This window comes from Orussus abietinus, unplaced genomic scaffold (assembly GCF_000612105.2).
Source record: "Orussus abietinus isolate OABI.00-Male unplaced genomic scaffold, Oabi_2.0 scaffold298, whole genome shotgun sequence".
NCBI lineage: Eukaryota > Metazoa > Arthropoda > Insecta > Hymenoptera > Orussidae > Orussus > Orussus abietinus.
This window is the reverse complement of record NW_019394442.1, coordinates 71,420-84,090: the sequence shown is the minus strand read 5'-3', so window position 1 is coordinate 84,090 and position 12,671 is coordinate 71,420. Positions and strand designations below refer to the sequence as shown.

The 12,671-nt window shown below is 39.2% G+C and overlaps 1 protein-coding gene across 1 annotated transcript; it reads left to right on the top strand.

Moving 5' to 3' along the window:
- Positions 1 to 5,522: 5,522 nt before the first annotated feature.
- On the top strand, positions 5,523 to 8,282 carry LOC105703214 (trypsin-2). Its single transcript, XM_023432377.1, has 5 exons — positions 5,523 to 5,671; positions 6,141 to 6,312; positions 6,631 to 6,766; positions 7,113 to 7,220; positions 7,412 to 8,282. The coding sequence occupies exons 1-5, from the start codon at positions 5,626 to 5,628 to the stop codon at positions 7,709 to 7,711; spliced, it is 762 nt and encodes a 253-aa protein (XP_023288145.1). The 5' UTR covers positions 5,523 to 5,625; the 3' UTR covers positions 7,712 to 8,282.
- The last annotated feature ends 4,389 nt before the right edge of the window (positions 8,283 to 12,671 follow it).

The following is a 12,671-nucleotide window of genomic DNA, read 5'->3' as shown; positions in this document are numbered from 1 at the left end:
TGATGATGATAGGGATTAGGAATCTTGCTGATGATGACAGGGATCTTACTGCTGATGACGAGGATTAGGAATCTTGCTGATGGTGACAGGGATTAGGTGTCTCGCTTATGGTGACAGGGATTAGGTGTCTTGCTGATGATGACAGGGATTAGGAACCTTGCTGATGATGATAGGAATTAGGAACCATGCTGATGATGACAGGGATTAGGAACCTTGCTGATGATGACAGGGATTAGGAACCTTGCTGATGATAATAGAGATTAGGAACCTTGCTGCTGATGAGGGATTAAGAACCTTGCTGATGATGATAGGGATTAGGAACCTTGCTGATGATGATGCGCTTGGGATGAAATTGTTTAATAACGCTAGCCAGTCAGTTTCTAAGACGGGAAAAAGTTGCCTCGAAGTTACAGAACTTTTGAAATGACCTGATAGATAGGCTTCCAAGCTTGAAAATGTAATATACATTGCGTTTAAACTCTAATTACGGGCATCGTGGCGTAACGGCCCCCATGATGGATGATGGTTCAAGGACGGGGCCGTTAAATCTTGGGTCGGGGCATCACCAGGGCGGTTTCGGACCCATTCGATCCTCGTCCAAGGTCCTCGGGGCCGTCGGCCTTCGTTTACGTTCCAATTTACATGAAGCAGCCGACGCCGCCGACGAAATGGCGGGGACACGAGGTTTCGTCCTGGTTTATGCACCGATTGACATGCACCGTTAACGCGTGCCCAGGATCGCCCTGGACGGGACACGTGTCCCGGCACATCCTGGAGATTGCCGGGATCCGTCCTTCGGGATTTGATTTATATGTTAATCGGTGGACAGCTGTCGCAACTTCGCCCGGGGAAGTCTTTCCTCCCCGAAAAGTCCCCAGGACGAAACCTAGGGAGCTCCGGATCCTTCGACGAAATACCCCACGTGTGTACCCTGGGAAACAAAAATCCGGGATAAACAAAGTGATGGAAAAGTTGTATGAAATTTGCCAAATGAAAAATCATGAAACGAGTCATGAAGGTGTTGCTTATGAATCCTTATTTGGAACTCATGTCGGCAGGACGCAATGATGAACAAAAAATATTTAAATATGAAACAAAGTCCATGCAATTTTCTTAATATTGTACATGTAATGATAAATTTATCTCTCGCGTTGGTGATAAACAATTTCAGGGATCGTAGTTCATATTTTAACCATCACGTTTGCCTCATAAAAAATTATGAAACGAGTCATGAAGGTGTTCCTTATGAATGTCAATTATAAAATGTTCCTCTCGTGGAAAGTTTCCCACTTTCTAATGTAAAAGTACAAATAGGAAATTACTATCGCTGCATGTTACCAATACTTACAAATATGACACGATGGACGTGATTAGATACCAGGACTCTATTTTTAATCGTGCGTCCTGCAAACTATCTCCAATATCGTAAAAAAATCATTACCTTCACTTTATTAGGTCGATATGATATCGAAAATCAGATTTCCTCCTTATCTATACTTTCTGTATTGAGATTTCTATGTTTGACTTCATTTCGAAGAACTCGTCTGAGCACACTTGTTTACTTTATATTTTACTTCTACTGCATTTGCAAAAAAAAAAAATTAATCTCTTAGTTAATTAACGCTCTATTTGCGCAGACTTCAATTTCCGTCTTTTCAATTGAAGCGAATTGCACCTGTAGAGAAATTACGCTTATGTATATTAGATTTTATTTCTACTGCATTTACAAAAAAAAAAAAAATTAGGCTCTTCATTAATTAACGTTCTATTTGCGCAGACTTCAATTTCCGTCTTTTCAATTGAAGCGAATTGCACCTGCAGAGAAATGCATGTAGACAAAATTAATTTCCCCTGGCAAGGACATTTCCCCGGCGTGTCTTTCTCACCTACAAGGACATTTCACTCACACTCTCCCACCTTCTCCGGAAACGTTTTCGGTGGAAGCTAAAATTCTCACCTACCCGGAGAAATTACCTGCCAAGGAATCTTCATCGAGGAAACCAATTACGTCCGATTCGATTACGGGCCGTAAAGAGCATTTAGTTGCCACGAAAGGAAAATTCAATCTTTTTTCACTTCTATCTCTTAATACCCCATTTATTAAGATTTCTAAACACACTACAATAATATATATATATATATTAAATGGGCTGTTAAAAGATTCTTTCCAAAAATCCAAATTTTCAATGTGTAGGGACAATTATTAGATGATCAGAAGTGATGTATCAATGTTTCGGACAGTTTGGTCTAATACCCTTAAAAAAAAGTGTCGTACTCGAATCGACTGATTTGAAGGGGGTTTCACTTCACCTTAATTCCGCCCGATTCGATCATGGTGGGTTAAAAAATTTCGGTGGAGGTGATAAAAAAAAAGAAAACTGTAGACGATAGGGCCTCCACCCTTTATGCTGGTTTTTCCTAATAAAGGAAAAAATTGGAAAAGCTTCGGGAAGCTCCTTGCACCCCCAAAATGATCAGAGCTTTCACCGAGTAGCAAAGCTCGGACTATTAATAATCAACCCTGTGACGATTAGCAGAAAGAGCTTTAATTAAGGAAGCTGGAACCTCGTAAAGAATTCACGCCTCGAGAGAGGAGCAAGAAACAGCCCGTTAATTGAAAATCCCGCCACCGGAGGGCGCGTCGATCCGAATTCGATAATTAATCCGTAATCGAGAACGATATCGATGAGATTCTTGGGGCCACCTATCGAACTCCTTGAAACTCGTTTAAGTTCCTTCCTGGAGCGTTGTTTCCATCCCCTTTCTCTCTTTCACCCCTTTCGTCCTCCCCCGGTCGGTTTTCTCGCGACGCGAGGATTCCCCGGAACGCGAGAAGTCCCTAGGAACGCCGAAAGGCGCTTTTTCCCCCAGCTCTTTCCCCTAGACACGACGCTGGGGAATAAACCGCGAGGTTCTCGATTTACTTTGCCGAGGGGCTCGAATGGAATTAAATCGACGGAAGAAATTCGATCGGTAATAGTAGGTAATAGTACATTTACTGCCCCTTAAGGTGATGTCAAAGTGCCGCCATAGAGTTCCCCTTCATGAAACTTTTCTATGAACTGGGTGCACCGAATCGTCTCCCAAGAACATCTATTTCATGAAATCCCATTTTTTATAGAAAAAAATTCTAAGAACACCTGTTAATAAATATTTTTAAACAACATTTCATGAAATTTTACTTTTTATATACAGTTCTAAGCATATCTGTTAACAAATGTTATTCGACTTAGAAATCTCGTGAAATTTCATTTTTTAGAAAACCTTTTGAGAATAATTTCTACGTTAGCGCTGTACACTTCCTATCATTAGACAATTGCGATTCCCAGGCTTTTTCTCCTCGCTCAGGCATTGTTTATATATTAGAAAATGAGCGATAATGACAAATGTAAAGTCATTTCGAGGTGGAAAAAATCCTAACCTCTCAATCGAGAGAACTCGGCCACGAGACAAGTGCTGGGTATCAGACGACTGCGTAATACGAGTAATTAAAAAAAAAAAAAAAACTGCAAACTGTAGCTTGTCTCTTATCACTTCCGATCGATGGCGATTAAGTACAGATGCCTTCTTAACGCCATTGTTACGCAACGCAATTGCAAGGCGATAAAGGCCCTCCTCGTGGCTTTATTACCTCGGATTGCGAATCCGCAATTATTGACTTCTGCGGTGCAATAAATTTCTCTCATATCCCCTGGATGAAATATTCTATAATAATGAAATGTCACGTAATAACACGCGTTCTAATGTATGTTTCAAAACTCAGGGAATTTAAGTTTCGAAGAAAATTTCCTCTCCTTCATGTCCAGAATAATTAAACAATTTTGCTTTCGAAAAACGAAGTTTCGCGAGTGTAAGAAATCGTAATTAGGGCCTCCATGATCACGTGTTAAAATTCCAAATTATTCGATGCATCAAGTTTTGGAAAATAGTCTTATCAATATTCTAATTTTCATTTATGTATATATGACAAGAAATTTTTACGATTATATAAAATCGCAATTAGGGCCTCCATAATCACGTATTAAAATTCCAAATTATTCGACGCATCAAGTTTTGGAAAATAGTCTTATCAATATTCTAACTTTTTTATGTATACATGGCTTGCAAAGATAATAACTAATTATTCCTATGAATTTTGCCGGCATCGATTCATAAGATACCTCATTTCATTGAGAAAAGCGTCTTGACAAATCGCCGGTTCATGATAGCGACAAAATCACCGAAGCTTTGTTAATCGACTCATTCGGGACGATAAGGCGCATAATTCGCGAGGTGATAATGTGAAACAAAAGAGCCGGCGCGGCGATGCAATTAACGAAACCGCATTGAACCGCTGGGGCGATTTATTCGAGCCGACATTAATGCGGATATCGGTACAATACCGTTTGTACCGAATACAATGGACGCAATTGATCGTACAGGTGAATACGCGACCAAGCATGTATGCGTGCACACCTACGCGCTGATAAAGAAAAACACTGCAGTGGTTCCCCAATGAAGCTGCAACGTGTCCGATTACGCTTATCACTCATCCACCCTGAATTTTGCGTAAAGGCACTTGTTAGTGAATTGCAAAAATTATTTACCAGAATTTCAATTTCTTTTTTCGATTATTAATCGTATGATCGATAATTGATATTGCTTTGGAATTGATATAATCGAGGGTATTTCATTAGTAATATTTGCGTTATATCGTGTTATGTGAGGTTATGTCGAAGCATGCACTTGTTAGTGATTTGTAAAATAATTTACCAGAACTTCAATTTCTTTTTTCGATTATTAATCGTTTGATCGATAATTGATATTGCTTTGGAATTGATATAATCGAGGGTATTTCATTAGTAATATTTGCGTTATATCGTGTTATGTTAGGTTATGTCGAAGCATGCACTTGTTAGTGATTTGTAAAATAATTTACCAGAATTTCAATTTCTTTTTTCGATTATTAATCGTTTGAGCGATAATTGATATTGTTTTGGAATTGATAGAATCGAGAGTATTTCATTAGTAATATTTGCGTTATATCGTGTTATGTGAGATTATGTCAAAGCATGCATTTGATCATGTATTAATTCGTTGCATTACAAATTGTTATGTAATGTCATATCATTATCAATATCACTTTGCGACTAGAAAAAAATAAGACCGTTAATTTATGGTTGCAAAAATAATTCTCTGATGATTAAATGTTTGTCATATAAAATTATCGATGATGATAACTTTACATAACAAAATGTAATAGAAATATTATCGACTAGACCGATTGTTATGTCGTTATCGATAACTTGATATAACAATCGATTTACAAGCTGCAAGTCTATTAATCCTCGCGAGAGAAATTCTTCAATGGCATTGAGGTTATGTGATCGTTATCATTTGTATCGCGTGCATTATCAGTTAAAATTATCTCTCGTTATCAGCGTCGCTCTGATTAAGAGGTTATGGGAGGTTATACTTCGCGGCGGAGAATCTCGCGCCTCCTCTTGTTGCCGATCGGCAATAATTGCGATATTGCCGAAGATAAGGATTCCCCTTATTGCACAAATTGCCGGGGACATACCCAGTGCATATAAATGCAGACGCGGCAGGTGCAACGGAGATCGGCGAATTGCGTGCAGCTGCGCCATGTTTCGAATTCTGATTCTTCCGCTCCTCGGCGTTGCGAGTTTCGGTGAGTGACGTTAAAAAACAGTTTCTTCTTTTTTTCTCTCTCTCGAAAAAAAAAAGAATTTGTCGGAAAAAAAAGTTTAAACGTGCCCTCGAAAAGCCGATGAAGTGATTGCAAAATTCGGTCTGCTCGGGAGTTTCGATTTGTTCTTTCGTTTTTCAAAATTTCCCGCCACCGCGCAACAGACGTGTAATGCAAGCGAAAGGGAGAAACTATTTCTGGAAATTTATTTTTATTTCATCCCAAGTGCCATTACGGTGAATTTCATCTACCTGAAGTGTATTGTATTGAAATGAAGTTATGAACTATGTGCAGTTTTGTTTAAACAATTTTTTAAGGCGTCGCGTGTGATTATTTGCTTCGGTTTGGAAGGGAAAGAAGTTTAAAAATGGCGCTTAGAGTTCGCAAAGCTTGGGGGATGAAAATAATTGTTTTTTTATTGTTAATTACTGTTTGTTTGTACATATCATAGGATTTGTACCAAGGATACGACCGTCTATGCCGGATGGGAGAATCGTGGGAGGAAAAGAAGCGACTATCGAAGACCATCCTTATCAGCTCTCTTTCCAAATTTTCAACTCCCACATTTGCGGCGCTTCCATTATCAGCAGTAAATGGGCAGTGACTGCCGGCCATTGCGTTAAGTAAATCACAGTTCCCTTTATTATTTATTTCAATATTTATAAACATTTTTCAGTGTTGTCACTGCATATGATTATAATATATATTCCTGAAAAAACGAAATATCGATTTGTCGAATATTTTCGAAGTCATCGTAACCTCAATACCGGACGATAACATTATTAATTATTCAATATTTCTTATCACAATATGCAATAATAATAATTTCTTAAATAACTAGATTTATTAGAATTTTAATTATTTTATTTGGCAATTTTTTAATTCCTGCTTATTCTGAGAAGTACGAGGTGGTGCAATTTGCAACTTTGTTCGTGTTTTAGTTTATCACCACAATACTATCAAGTCAGTGCTGGCAACAAAGACCGATCTAATGGTACATTGTATGACATTCGGAGAATCATCCGACATCCACAATACAATGTTGCAGCCATCGATTACGACATTGCTTTGTTGGAGGTAAGAAATTGTTGAAAATTTAAAAAAAGTTTATGTACACATTTGTACAAGGTGAGACTCAGAAGAGGTACAAACTTTGTGAGATTTCTTTGATACAAAAACACGCTCACTAAGTCAAGTAAAACTAATCAGGCCAACAATTGTACGGGAGAAGAAACAAAAATTGATGATAACGTCAATAACCAATTACGACGTCTTATCAGTTGGAAGTAATACCATTGACTGATTAACAAATCCCTAAATAATTCCTGCAACTAAGTCTCGTCCATTTCGAACTTTTTATAAGACATAGGTATTAAACAAATTAACATCCGTGAAACAAATAACTAGAAAATAATTCCACCAGATCGACGGCGAGATTAATCTCGGAAGAAATGTGCAACCCCTCAAACTCGGTGATAAGGAGCCTCCAGCAGGAAGATTAGTTAACATTACAGGATGGGGCGCACTCTCGGTAAATTAATANATTTTTCTCAGAGTAAGCGAACTACTTCGTATTTAAAGAAAAAAAAGGATCCTTCGGACGAACAGTTCCGAAATGAAAAATTGAAAATTATCCGAAATAGAGCATTAAAGGTTAAATTAAATATTATTCGATTTTATTGCTGTTTTGTTAAGTATTTCTGTGTTTTTTTGTTAACATAGCAAGGTGGACTCAGTACGAGGGATCTAATGAAAGTGACGGTGCCAATCGTCGAGCATACAATTTGCGAACGGGCGTACAAGTTTGTGAACAATATTACAAGCAGAATGATATGCGCCGGATATTATGATAAGGGAGGAAAGGACGCATGCCAAGGAGATTCTGGGGGTCCTTTGGTAGCCAATAATACTCTTTACGGAATCGTATCCTGGGGATTAGGATGTGCCAAGCCGAGGTATCCTGGAGTTTACAGCAACGTTGCAAATCTGCGGCCCTGGATAAAGGAAATCACCGGAGTTTAATTATTAACTAAATCGTACCTATCCTGATAAAGTATTTTTAATATCATTGATAATATACATTCGGAATGCCGGACAATAAGTGAGCCTCTGACGTCACAGGGAGATTTTGCGTTTGGCCTTAAACAACATCCTCGGTATTAAAGTAATTTGGCTACTAAGAGCTCGACGTTTGGTCCAATATTGCCTGCACGGTCAGAGGAATTTCGCCCGTATGTCGAAATGGCTCCGTGTTCAAAGGGATAAACCACGTCCCACGAGTCGATAAATTTTCAGCATTACAGTAACTTTCGATCTGGAAGTGAAATAATACAAATTAAAAATTGTTTCCGTGTCTTGTGGTCCAAAACGAACGATTTAACGTGTTTGGCCTTAATTATTATAATAACCCTTTGGCTACTAAGAGCTCGACGTTTGGTCCAATATTGCCTGCACGGTCAGAGGAATTTCGCCCGTATGTCGAAATGGCTCCGTGTTCAAAGGGATAAACAACGTCCCACGAGTCGATAAATCTTCAGTATTAAAGTGACTTTCTGTCTGGAAGAAAGAATACAAATTAAAAATTGTTTCCAAGTCCCGTGGTCCAAGACTAACGACCTAACCTCTCTTTTGGGCGTCGCGTTTGCCCTTAAACAACGTTCCACAAGTCGATAAATCCACTCTTCCGGGAATACGCGTGCTTTCCTTTCGGGGGAAAAGGTCCGAAGCCCTCTTTATGTTTCCCCGAGCATCGTTTCTGCGTATCCCATCAATCCGCGGTACTTGGAAACCGATTACAAGAAGGAAATCGTTTCCGCGCAATCGAAATTGCAGGACGCTCTCGTTTCGCCCGACGTCGAAGCTGCGAACCGCTCCGAAGTGAGTTTTAAATGCATGGACCCTCCCGGATTTCCTTTTTTCTTCCCCAGAAATTCAATTTGGGCTTCGGATTGAATTCGCATTACAGATATCCGTTCAAAGCCACAGCGAAAGCGCGTGGAGCGCCGCCCTGGTGGCGGCGTCGGTGAACTTCCGGGCCACAACTTGCGCCCGCTTGATCTCCAATCCTTATGCAACAAGCTAATAATAACCAATTTTCGATGGCCTGTGAAAAAGACAGGTTCTTCAAATTTCCCTTATCCTTCAAACTAAAGATTAGTATCCTCATTAATATCTAAATTTGGCTCCAAAGCACGTTTTTATCTTTAGTGTTTAAGGGGACGCGAAAGTGGCAGCAGAGAGGTCTCGTTTATGAAACTTTCCTCCGAAGTGGGTCTATCGAATCGTTTCAAACTTTACAACGTGAACATGGAGTCTATAAGGAAGGTCCTGACGCCCATGAAACTTTAATATGAACAAATTTGTTTATAGATATTTTCAGAATTTATGATAAAAGAAATCATATTTCATGGGTGTCGGGATATTCCGCTTAATTCGGTACACGCTCTTTGGAGGAAATTTTCATGAACGATTATATCCATATCCCATAAAGGGTTTAATGGCAAAATATAATTAAAAAAAGGGTTAAATCGACTTTTAACGTTTCAAAAAAAGGTACAAGCATGGACCAATGACGTCGGAAAGGTTATTAGTGAAAAGTCAGTTCCAGAAGTCGCAGAAATCCTGAAAATGTTGAGACCGGTTGATTCTGCCCTATCAGACTCGCAGCTGCATCTGCAGATGACGTCGGCGCCTCCACTGATACGGAATACGCGAATGTCGGGTGTGCAAGCGTACAAATCTGTCCTGGAGAAAATGGTTTGCGCGAGTAACATGACCCGAGGCGTGGAAACGTGTCGGGTAAGATGAAGACGAGCATGTATGCTCTGACAACCGGTACGACGACACTTAAGGCCTCCAGAGCGCCGGGGCTGACAATCAAGGAGTTTCCCTCCTTGTTATCCGAGCACACCCTTCCATATGCATGTATGCATGTGTAGTCACCTTAGATATGCTAAGTACGGCCCTCGAGGGGCACAGCTTTTAAATTCACTTACCCTTATTTCATATCTACTTCTGGTCTCGGTACATATATTGATACCATGAAGACATAACGTCAATGATCGGTTCTATAGAAAGTGTCCCAAATCATTCTATTTTTAATTTTAATTGAAACTTATGTTAGGACTTTTATCGTGGAAGGGCGGTGGGTGCAAGCTTTAGCTCTTCACGTACTAAGAGCGCCCGACGTTTGGTCCAGTATTGCCTGCCCGGTCAGAGGAATTTCGTCCGTATGTTGTAATGACTCCGTGTTCGAAGGGTTAATGGATTAAATTTCTCAGCGCTTTAAATATCATCTTAAACGATCGATCATTCTAATTAACTTTTGTTAAGACTTTTATCGTGGAAGGGCGATGGGTGCAAGCTTTAACTCTACCTACTAAGAGCGCCCGACGTTTGGTCCAATATCGCCTGCCCGGTCATACGAATTTCGCCCATATGTCGACATGACTCCGTGTTCGAAGGGTCAATGGATTAAATTTCTCAGCGCTTTAAATATCATCTTAAACGATCGATCATTCCAATTAACTTCTGTTAGGACTTTTATCGTGGCAGGGTACAAGCTTTAATGGCATTATCCAATCGGTATTCAGGGCGTAAATTAACATGGGCATTTGTCGGTAACGTATCCACGTGTCGGCCGGCAGAAATAGTTAGGCAATTCCCCCGCACAGCTGAAAATAGTGCCCGACGCGTAGAGATGGGCAAATTAGAATTGATTGCGAGTTTCGAACGAGAACGTCGAGTTCATTGATTGGAAGAGATTGCAGGGGCCAATACCAGTAGAACAATTAGTGGGTACAGTGATGGTTTTGGGCCCGGTGCATCCGGAGAAAAATTCACCTCGACCGACTATAATTAGACCGCAGCGAGTCGTTAAACGGGGAATTAATTACCTTTTTCTTCCCTTTTTTTTTTCCCCCTTCTCGTTGATACGGCGGTTTGCACAGAATTATTTTGCGGGGAAGTACACCCGCTCCCGGGGAAATGTAAAGAATCAGCGCTTTCCTTTTTTTATTTAATTCCGTTTTAATTAACGGAATTTTTCTAACGCTATTCCGGCGGCCGTAGGATGAAGAGAAATAAATAACTTTGATTAGGATGCAATTCGTGTGAGGTGCTCGGAATTAATTTCAATTTTTGGTAATAAATCATAACCTACTGATCCTGCGTAATGAACAATTCCAAGCAATGTTTCTTCTATATTTTATAAATAATATTTCTCTGCAATAAGGAGACGTAAGAGGAACTCTGATTACATTTCTTTTTTTAACCCGAATGAAATAAAAAAAAGTTCCAAGTAATCTTTAATATTTTATAAATAATATTGCTCAGCAATAAGTAGGCGTAAGAGGAACTCCGATTACATTTCTTTTTTATCAGGAATAAAATAAGAAAAGAAGGCGTCTCCGTTCCATCTCCAGGGGTAAGATCGACTACACTTAAAGGTCTCCAGAAAATAATTGTCCCGTGATTTGCACCTGGTTACAATTTCTCAAGTAGATCCTCTCGACTTTGCCAATCGGTTCCTCCTTAATTGAGCTTTCCCTAATGAACGACTCACCTGGAGTATCGAGATGTCTCGTGAAAATCATCTCTTAGATATTCCACCTCCATTGTCGACGAAACCCGATATAATCAGTCTCAGAAATTGATTTGCCAATTAATCATAATCGTTGTACACATTATTCATAAAAACCCTGCCCTTAATTACAGAACACTTGTTTAAAACACATATCTCGTCATCAGCGAGAATACCATGACATTACCTTTGCTTAATTGAACTTAGTCATTTATTAATTGTGCCCATAATTATGAAAGTGGTCTAAGTCAAAATTAAAAAAAAAAAAAAAAATTTGTGTTTATCAGTTATTTCACGCCATATTATTTCAAACGAAATTAATTCAATGTAATTTCGAAGCAAAAAATATATGACTTTGACCACTTTCATAATTATGGGCACAATTATTTAACCGAGCAATTAGATTCTTGGCATCGCCAATGTGACTAACGATACTTTGCATTACCGAAACTCAAAGTAGAACCGATTTTGTCATGCTTATCCTCGTCATTGTTTATCAGCGTGCAATAATATACCTTCCATATTTCCTTAATAATTATACATATATATGTGATGAATTAATAAAAGTCGAGCCCCATTACGGTATACCTCAGATAACGTTAGTCCCATTATCTCATTTTGTAAAATGGTGTCAAATCATTTATGTCCGCCATTTTTAATTGGAAATGTTAGAAATGTTAGAAAGTGAGGTTAGGAAAATTTTACGAGGCAGGATCGCCTCGTGTGCTTCTCAAGGTAATGGCTTTAAGAGGCTCCCATACTTAGGAGGCACCGTAAACACCGAATGGGTGTTGGACAATATAATTTTTTATGACTTCGATTACGACGCCGAATGCCGGAGGACGTTTCAATTGGATCGTAACGAGTGATTTATATGCCGTTATGATATATGCATTATCCTGATAGGCTCGAGGCCATGCTCCTTTCCGGAAGGATCGGAAACGTCTCCTCTGCCGAGGTGCATTACCATTTTGAGTGAGATCCCTTTTTGCGCCCACTTTCTGCGATTCTACTTTGACTCTTCACTTATTTCTACCGACATTCCCTTCGGAATTGCCAAGTTAAGTGTTAAATAACATACGACCCTGTGGAATAACATTGTTAAGGTAATACGTAAGTTCTAATCATTTTTGTCCCATGAATCTTTCCCTAATTGCAGTATTTGGAATTGTCAAGTTACAAATTTAATAAGTCCCTTGGGAATTGCCAAGTTACGCGTTACATAATATACCACCCTGTGAAATAACATTGTTAATGTAACACGTAACTTCTTAATTTTCATCCCTTGAATACTTCCCTAATTTCATTATTTGTAATTGTCAAGTTACGCATATACCACTCTTTCATATAACCTTAAAAAATTGAGTTCTTTTCTTTCCGCGAGTTGACTTCGATTTACAT